The following is a 10,280-nucleotide window of genomic DNA, read 5'->3' on the forward strand; positions in this document are numbered from 1 at the left end:
AGAGGTTAAACTAGCTTTCTATCTTTTCATAGAGCTTTCTACATTTCCACAACGAACACTGTCACGATTACCCAGTTTTTCCATTCACTTAGTACTGTTTTAGACTATTTGTCTCTGGTAGGCCTGTTATCTTGTAGAGATCAAATACATTACAATACAAAGAAGACACAATAATGTTTTATATTGTGATTTATGTAATTAAATAAATAATTAAAGCAAAATACAATACTAGTCTATGATTCGCAATCAATAATCAACATTATTATAAATTAATCATCAATTAATCATTAATTATGTGCAATGAATAATCAACATTATTATCAATTAATCATCAATGAATCAGTAAATAATCATTAATTAGTTGCAATAAATAATCAATTATATGTAGACCACTCAAAGTGCAACAACAGTCTTTTTTATACAAAGATGACCTGAAAATCTCATTGTAAAATCTAATTTTCTAACACATGACTGGAAGGTGTTACTATTCGTAAAATACATTAGTATAATGTTGTATCAGGCAAATTCGAACTGTGTAATACGGGTTTAAATTTTTTTTTCCAATTTTCATCTTTAAGGAAAAGTAATCTAAGGGTGCTTCTGTGAAATTACATTTTGCTGATCACTTTTTTTTTTTGAAGATTGTAACATATAGAAGAATTTGGGGTAACTCCAGGGCCCTCTGTTTGAGTTCTGAGTTCAGGTTACGGGCTGTGCAGGTTGTCCTCTTGTTAGTGAGGGTTTCTTTTGGGTTCCCCGGATTCCCACATCTGAAAGAAAAACTTGGCAGTAGATGGATTGGCACCTCAAAATTGCTTATAGCTGTATAAGAGTGTGCCTGTGCCATGTGTGTGCGCGGTGCCTGTGATGGACCGGCGTCCCTTCCAAGGTGTATTCTTCAAGGTGTGTGTATTACCCCAGTGTACCCTGGATAGGCTCCGGATCCACAACGACCCTGACCAGGATAAAGCGGTTACTGAAGATAAATGAATGAATGAATGAATGATGTATGGAAGAATAAGACACCCTAAAATGCTTCTTTCCTCTATTTAAACAGCTTATAAATAAATTATTCAGTCTTGTACATTTGCAAAGTATTTCAGTTATCCAGGTCATGAAAGTTTATTTGTTTTCACCTATTGATGTCCTGTAGCAGATGTACAGTAGGTGAATGTACAGTAGACGTCCAACCTATTGTACACTCCTCCAATTATATTCATTAAGTTATTTCATTTCATTTCGTCCTGAAAATCTTTTGCTTTCCTGCTTACTATGCTACGGCATTCATAAGATTTTGCTGTGGTTACTCGGATGAGCGTAATGAACACTGACATAAAGAGTGTGAAAGTATACCATGACAAGTAGTAATAGCTGGACCTGTAGGCCTATATAAGCATTCTTTACAGAATACTGGTAAGATCTTACTTTAGTTACAAGAAACCAACAGACAAATGACAAGCAAGCAAACAAAAATTTGAATTGTAAAAACATATTGTAAGGAGATAAAATTCTTTTCACCTAGTGTCTATTGTTCACAATTTTTGCACTATACGGAATACATTATCTAATCCAAAGTTTCTTTTGGGTTCACCTCGCATAGGTTTATCAGATAAGCATATAGACTATATGAAAGCGCTCTCAGTTGAAAACTTAATGTTGGAAAATATCAGCAGTGTAACAGCTATTTATTTATTCTGTATAATCACACATGAATGAAAAAGTTACACTATAAAAAATACATTAACTCTCACCCCACTTCTCTTCTCCAATTAGGATTTTATGCATATAACTGAATTTGTGCAGGAAACTATCCATTGGTCTAATAACATATTTTAACATCTATGTTCTATTCTTACCTCTAATCCTCACCTCGATTTACCTAAAATTAAAGGGATCTAATTATTATAGGACCGAAAATAATTAAGATTTCTTGCTAATCAAAAAGAGCAGGATAAACCTTAGTATATTCGGGTCTTCATGAAAGAATATATGCATATACCTTCTGTTCCCAATCCTCAATGATGCCACACTCACATAAAAAAATTTTTTTTATAAAATAATAAAATAAATTTATATTCTCATATATTTATATTCTCATCCCACTTATCAAATTTGCATTTGCATTAGACAGCCCAATTTCTGAATTATGCTGATTAAGAAAGTGTTGACTTATTAATGATATTGATATTGTTTTTGGTGCTATGACCATTTCGGCAGGGTCGTCTCAAAAGGTGGGCAAAAGGGGAGGTCGCCCGGGGCGGGGGGCGGTGCTTGGGGGGTTATGGGCACACTGATGCTAAAACTGTGGCAACAGATCTCAAATTATACAATCAGCAAAAAAAATTAAAAAAAGGTACGAGAAATAACAAAATGTTGAAGCAGATTAGCCTGTTTTTTAACGCAAGGACTAGTGATTTTCGTAGTGCGATTGAGAGACGACAAATCAAACATTGGTTAGATCATTTTGCTTCAGCAGGGAGAGGGTTTGATGAAATAGTTTTCTTGGAGGCAAAAAAATTGGCAGATCTGTCAGATAGCTCACGAGAATTTATGTTATTAATAATAAAGAATGGGTTTTAACTAGGAATACGCAATGAGGCTTATCGGTAATCATCTGCTGACTGCTCTGATGTATGTAAAGTATACTTATATTCCAGCATTTTATTGTAATGACCTTTTAAGGGCATAATCTGGTGGGAGGCTACATTTTTAAATGTCATGCAGATATTTGTTCTGTTCGGAGTCCTAAATCTTAATCATATACACCTTTTCACTTTCATACCAACATAACTCTGAGCCTTAAATGATTAAAGGATTACAATCACAGTGTAACTCTGCATCCAGACAGTAAATCTTCTGCGTGACCTACACATGTTTTCATAATCATATCATGGCAGACACCCCAAGTTCTTTTTTTTTTTCATTTAAGCTTGTATTGTGGACCCCCACATTTGCTGAGTGCGTGTGTTTTATTTCGCCCTGTGGAAAGTGTTTACTCTGATGTCGCTGTTAAATCAGAGCGGATGATCCGGAATAAGACAGCTTTTGATAGGTGTGCACTCCTGCTTCTGTTCTTTTCTCTTTTCGTATGCACCACTCTCAAGCCACCCTTCCTCAGCCTAGCACACCACTTGAGACATGTTAGCTCATAAAACACACAGAGCAATATATATACCTGGTTTGGCTGATCAAATGAAACTAGACGTGTCCTATTGTTAAAGCGCCAGCGCCATTTTATCACCAATGCGCGACATCTGTTCCAATCATGTGAGAATGTCTGAGAAGAACAATACAAGCATGGGCACATCTGATAAAGAATCATGAGCTGGGCGATGAAACAGCGCTCGTGCATTTGTTAATGAAGACAACACATGATCCCTTATTATTAAATATGTACAGCCATACACTGAAGATTCATAATTGCTGCATGGCATAGTCGATTGCAAAGTTAACTGAAGAGAGAGATGGAGATAACATACTTATCCTGCCATTTAGAAATGGAACTTACTGTAGGCTATAATGAAACGTATTTCTCTAAAACAAGAGCACTATCTATCTCATATTTAAGATTTAGCCTGTATGAGTCTCTCCAGACTCTCAACTGATTTACTCTTAATGACTCAGATGTCAGTGAACAACTGGGAACACTTATGTTAGCAGTTAAAATAGATTATGTAGAAACATAAAAATATTCCTAAAAGAGTTAATCCTGTATGTATAGACTGTAATGCGGGGGGGGGGGGGGGGGGGGGGGGGGATCTATATCATTAGCATAATTAAAAGAACCTCAAGACATGAAGGTATTCAATAGATTCAGTAGCAGCCATTTCAGCAAACACTGATAATAAAGTTTACATCTCAATTTTTAAAAATAGTGTTTCATACAATGCATATTACATTTTTGAATATAAATTTATATTAAGTTTTATTTTCATTTGTATTTTATTGCATTAATGTGTCAGGAAAAAAATAATAAAAAGAAAGAAAAAAAAAAAGATTACATTTCCTAGGATTCGACGTGATAGATTTTTTTTTTTTTTGTAATGGACTAATAGGCCAAGTTTCTAATTTAAAAAAAAACATCAGCATGACAGGCTCGGATTTTAACTACAGAAACAGAAGTACTGGCTGGAACAACCAATTTCCTCAGAGATCCTAATCTGCTGAAAACTGTTCGGTCACATGATCTCCGAGACTGAATTCGCAATCTATTACACAGAAATTAACCACCTCAGGATGCTGGATTGTTTAAATGAAATTGTTTTAATGTTGAATTAAAAGTTCATTCCTTAATGCGTCATATGCACCACTTTATTAATTATAATACTCACATTTTATGACATATTCATGTCCCCTACAAGTCATGCAAAACACACATAATTTGTGTCTCCCCAGCCACAAGGACATTAGGATTCTAATGACTGACTTCCAAAATTATAAACATCAAAAGCTGCGGAACAATCACGGCTGGCTTCTCTCTCCAGGGAAGCAACTGTGACAGTAAGCAAAGGGAGGTCGAACGTAATTCTCCATAACAAAAGTACAAAGGCAGGTCGGAGACCAAAGAAAATGTTACACCTCCTCTTGTCCGCGCGCCCAAGCGGCGCCGCGGCGGATTGAGCGCGTCTCTCATTAGGTGGAAGACGGGACAGGCGGAGAGAGAGAACAGATAAAGGGAGGGGTGGGCACACGCTACAAAAACAACTCAATCGTTCACCTTTTAAAACAAACTTGGCTCGGGTCTACAAGGGAACCTTCCGTGATGTGGAGCGCAACAAGTCCTACTTGCTAATTTAGACACTGTAATGACAAAAACCAGTTTAGGAACCACTCTGGAAGTAAGCTATCTGGATTAATCTCAGAAGTGCATCTCTTCAGTTCTGTACACAAGTCAGAGTTCAGGCGGGAATCGTTCGAGGACAATGTGTAAGTGAACTCTTTCACTTGATATGTACCTCATTAGCTAAGGACAGTCTGATTAAAAAAAAAAAGTATTGCCAATAATCTTTGTTGCTTTCAATTACATGCTCTCAATCGATAAGTGTTCACCGCTGGGCCTAAAAATCCCTTGTAGCCTATAATTCTAAAGTAATTTTATTGCAGAGTAAAACTGGGCACGCACTTCAGATATTACACCCATGCTGAAAAAATCCAGCTTAGTCTAACCAGGTACCAGCTACCAAAACACAGGCTAAGCTGATCAAACTGGTAGACCATCTTGGTCAACTGGTCTTTTCCAGTTTCTTGATTACTTGACTAAAGTTGATCAGCAAATGTTTGAGATTTTCTAATTGCCTTTTTCTGCTAACTTACATTACCACCTGGCAAAAGTGCTGTTTGGCCCGTGGGACCAGCTCAGCTGTGTTTTTGGCAGCGGGTTACAGGTCAGACCAAGCTGGGTTTTCCAGCAGAGACTAATGTTATGTTCGCGCCCAAGCAATGTTTATAAGTCTCATACATTAAAAACTAATAAGACCTCGGCTTTTTAATCGATTCATATCAATACCTCTTAAACTCTTGACATATATCCAGGAATTTGCTAGGCTATACTTATATATTTATAGTTAAACATATAATAATTTCATTATTACAATCGACTTTTTTTTTTTTACTTTTCAGTGGCAGAGGGCAGAGAGTCCCCAGTCTCTTCCGTTTCTCATGCTGATAGTGACAATGGGGAGGAGGAATCGTGCACGCGCATGGCCCTGCTAAACGGCGTAGACCAGAGTCGGCGGCACCGGACAGCATTCACGCGGGAGCAGCTCGCGCGCCTCGAACAGGAGTACTGCAAAGAGAGTTACGTGTCACGGGCCAGACGGTGTGAACTGGGGGCGGCCCTGAACCTGCCAGAGACTACCATAAAGGTATTCGTTATTGAAAATAAAGTCACACAAAATATGCAGTTTTTACAGCCAAAAGACAAATGGACAGTTTGTTTTGCATTCTAATGTACTGGTTCTATAAATACAGACAAGTATGAAACCTATTTGCTAGGTCCAAGATTAAAAAAAATATTAATTTAAGAATTCATTTGCATCATACAATAGAGGACAAAGAAATGAGATACACTGTAGCACTCTTCTTGTGATGATCTTCTATCCTCCATGTAATTGCAGGTCTGGTTCCAAAACAGACGGATGAAGGATAAACGACAGCGCCATAGTCTGAGCTGGCCTCACCCACTGGACCCAAATCTGTGTGCCTTTATGGTGAGCCAGGCAGTGACAGGACTGCCATACCCACTGCTGCCCCACATTCCCCTGCAGATGTACTCTCATCTGGGTGTGGCAGGTATGCCATCTCTATCCGGTCTGTCTAGTCCCTACAGTGCTGGCTGTGTGAGACCACTGAACACTGTACTACTTCCACACTCACCCTACAGCAGGATTGGTGGGCTTCATTCTCCAGTCCTCTACCCTCCCGTGCCCACATTGCAACATCCTAAAACCTGTCCCTGCCCCTACTGCCTCCAGTGGTCTCCACCAGACCAAGTACACAAAGCTAGAGGTGGAGCTGGTCTTGGGCTGAGTCTAGCCAGTAGCTCAGAACCTTCAGTTGCACTATTAGATTGCAGAGAAGAAATACATTTGCCCCAGTGAAGACATTGCCTTATTTAACATTAAGCCTTACGTATTACTCATATTCCTGAGTAGACGTGTATTAGTTTAAGGTCAGAACTAAATTCTTCGAGAAGGCTGATTTTCGAGAGGAAAGATGATTACTCATCTATCTAAAAAAAAAGACTGCAACAGCACAATAAATGGATCTAATGTCAATGAATGAACATCAAATTACCTATGATGCACAAATGTTATACTGTATTTTTTAGTTTTAATGACAAATATTTTTAGACTTAAAAACTGTTTTGTTATTTACTTTCATTTATAAATAATGCTGCTCCAAAACGCTGTCATAAAATAACCAGTGTATATATATTCACTTCATAAAAGACTCTATGACAAACAAGACTATTAAAATATATTTATGAAATTATTTCTTAATTTCTTTTTTTATTTAAAATCTCAAAAAATTGAATATAGAATTTATAATGTAAAAACGAAAAACAATAGGTTTTCTAGGGGCAGCACGGTGGCAATAATATTGCCACCTTACAGCTCCACTGTCCTTTGTTTGATCCTGAGCTCAGATTACTGTCTGTGTGGCCTTTTGGCATGTTCTCTCCATATACATCTGGGTTTCCTCAGCATTCCCTGTTTTCCACCTCCAAAAAACACTCCAGCAATTGAATTGGCAGCTCTAAATTTCCCCAAGGTGTGAATGAATCAATGGGCGGATGGCATCCCATCCAGGGTGTGTCCCTGTCTTGTGGCCAGTGTTGTCAGGATAGACTCCAGTTCCATCATAATTCTGATTATGACAAAGCAGTTACTGAAGACAAAATAAATGAATGAACATAGATATTCTGATCAAATATGATGTCCATGTCATATATTTCTGTAATAATATATTTCTATAGAAAAAAAAATAGAAAATCTTTTTGCACATTTTAATGTATCTTTCATTCTATCCCGTCAACTCAGACTGTGGCTCAAGAAGAGACACTTATCAAAATTACAGATACCACACCACACTAATCCTGTCATTATAGCCCATGCTAGACATAATCCACTGTAGCCCGGTGTAACATGCCTTAATACAGGGACCAACCAGACAAAACAGGAGGTGGACAGTCTGAGACCACTAATCTTCAAAGATAGGTTCTGTGCTTTATTTAATGATAAGCCAAAATCATATGCTAAGAGCACTATGTACTAAGATACAACTGTCAATGCCATAATCATTCCAGGATGGAGACTGGACACATTTTTCATTAAAAAATGAAGATAAAGTGATTCAGATTGTAATACCTATCAAACTTCTGACACGTCACACAGAAGGTCATGTGGATTAGACCACCTGCCATGGTCCAGGTGTTTTATCTTGCTTGAGCTGCACCTGTTACAGGTGATTTATGATCCAGAGGAGCTGGATTTTCTGTAGTTAGGCTAAAATAAACCTCTTTGGTTGGTAGATTGTGTTTGCATAAATATTCCCTTTAATGAGCACCAAGTTTAGCTGTTTTTAGGCTTTTGTAAAATAAGCTATCTGATTTAATCCAAGCTCATGTGGGTTAATGGCTTAATATCCTTCATGACTTTGAAGTCATTTTCTCATTAAAAGTGAAAAGCTTGCCAAGATGCTAATCAAGAAAAGAGTGCCAGCCAGAAGAGGCAAAAAGAAAAGAAAAAAGGACTATTTCATCAATCTAGAAAATAAATTCGCAATGCTAAAAGTTTGACTCTTTAAAATTATGAAATTTTGCTTTCATTTGCTTTCATTTGCTTTCATAAAAAAATAATAATACTTGTACTATGAGAATTGTTAGCCTGAGAGAATTTGATAGATGGAAACACTCACGTGTCCTATCTTGGATTACCTGTTATAGTATATGTATGAAATACGGTCCTAAACAGCATTCTCCCTATCCAAGTTAAACAATAACTCAACAGGTGACATCTGCAGTAACACAGCTAATGAGTGGGAACTGACTGTAAAAAAGAGAGTCTTCTCCATGTACATTGCGAGAATTGTGACTATTGCTACTGACTGTAAAAAGGTCTTGTTTCTGGTGGTAGTGAGAGGGTGAAATGAACACAATAAAAGCTTCTCTTTTGTCTAGATAACACCACTGTGTGATATTTACAACATCCTGCTGCTAATGCAGCCTTGGCCCTGAGGGACTAAAGAGATGGACTTGTTGACATAAGTCCTAAATCAGCCACATGTCCTCGCTTTGGAAACTTTTTCTTGATTGCACTCAATCAGAATGTATTTGCAGGGTATATTTTACATGAATATGACGCCTAACGTGTTGGTATCTCTATATCCAAAATATCTATACCTCTAAATGTAATAAGGAACTATTTACAGTTTTTTTGTCATTGTGTGCAAACTTTTATTTGGAAGTGCATAAACAATTTCTCTACAAAGGTCACTCAACCACTGCACTGATCTGTATGTAGAGAGTCACTATTGTTAAGATTGCAGATTTGGGTGGTAGAAATTTGACCGATGAGGGCAGTAAGCTGCTCAGATTGATTCTAAGAATTAACAAATGGGAAGTCATCAACAAGACAAGACATTTGACATGACAGCCTACAAACCTCACACAGAATTCACCATACAGATCTGTTGGCCTTTTTTATATGGGCACCTGTTCATGTAGGTGTTGAAGGAAATGAGATAGTAGACCAATGAGCAAAGCAAGCTGATTAAAAGTGCATATATCCCACTAAGTAGAACAGAAACAAAAGGTAAGATTAGTGTGGCAGGAGATATGGGACAAGAAACAAGGGGGAGAAACAATTATAGTATGCAAACACATTCGGGAACTAGGGGTATATATTACAGCAACAGAAGAAAAGATGCAATAATATCCAGATTTTCTATTGGGCAAGCAAGTTTAAAGAGGACATTTCTCATGACTGGCAAATGTGCATCTGGTATCTATATTCATTGTAAACAGCCAGAAAATGTATATGAATACTGTAATGCATATGAAAGTGCTCTTACAGATGCTGAATCAATGAGATTATGTAATGTAACTATTCATTATTTTACAAACTGCCCTAGGTCAATTTAGAGTATACAGTACTTTGCTAAATTGCCTAAAAGCAACAGGATTGACTAGCACCATATACACTATATGGCCAAAAGTATGCGGACACCTGAACTTCACACCCAAACTTGGGCATTCCCCAAACTGTTGCCAGAGGGTAGGCACACAATAGTCTAGAATGTCTTTGTATGCTGTAGAATTGCTAAGTAGTCTAGGTCAAACATGTTTCAGTATGCCGGTACCCCCGTGCACAAAGCGAGGTCCATAAAGACATTGTTTGCAAAGGTTGGTGTGGAAGAACTCAAGTGGCCTGCACAGAGCTGCACAGAGTGGAATGAACTGGAACACAGTTTGCACTCCAGGCCTCCATACCAATGCCCAATCTCACTAATGCTCTAGTGATTGAATGAGCACAAATCCCCACAGCCACATTCCAAAATCTAGTCTAAAGCCTTGCCAGAATAGTGAAGGCACACATATGATGATCAGTTGCCCATATACCTTTGGCTATATAGTGTAAGTCTCAGCAGTAACTTTCTCTCTATACCTGTCCTCTTTAGAAGAATGCTAAAGCCTGTTTTGTACACAACATCTTTCCTCCTCTCTGGTCTGCCACCAGGCATGGGCTTCCAGATTGACTAAAAGCAGCATCACAGAAGCT

General features: G+C 37.8%; 1 protein-coding gene across 1 annotated transcript; it reads left to right on the plus strand.

The window, feature by feature from the left end:
• Positions 1-4,608: 4,608 nt before the first annotated feature.
• On the plus strand, positions 4,609-6,990 carry eve1 (even-skipped-like1). Its single transcript, XM_026916970.3, has 3 exons — positions 4,609-4,926; positions 5,620-5,864; positions 6,117-6,990. The coding sequence occupies exons 1-3, from the start codon at positions 4,923-4,925 to the stop codon at positions 6,597-6,599; spliced, it is 732 nt and encodes a 243-aa protein (XP_026772771.1). The 5' UTR covers positions 4,609-4,922; the 3' UTR covers positions 6,600-6,990.
• Positions 6,991-10,280: the final 3,290 nt, after the last annotated feature.

Source organism: Pangasianodon hypophthalmus, chromosome 13 (assembly GCF_027358585.1).
Source record: "Pangasianodon hypophthalmus isolate fPanHyp1 chromosome 13, fPanHyp1.pri, whole genome shotgun sequence".
In the NCBI taxonomy this organism is placed as follows: Eukaryota; Metazoa; Chordata; class Actinopteri; order Siluriformes; family Pangasiidae; genus Pangasianodon; species Pangasianodon hypophthalmus.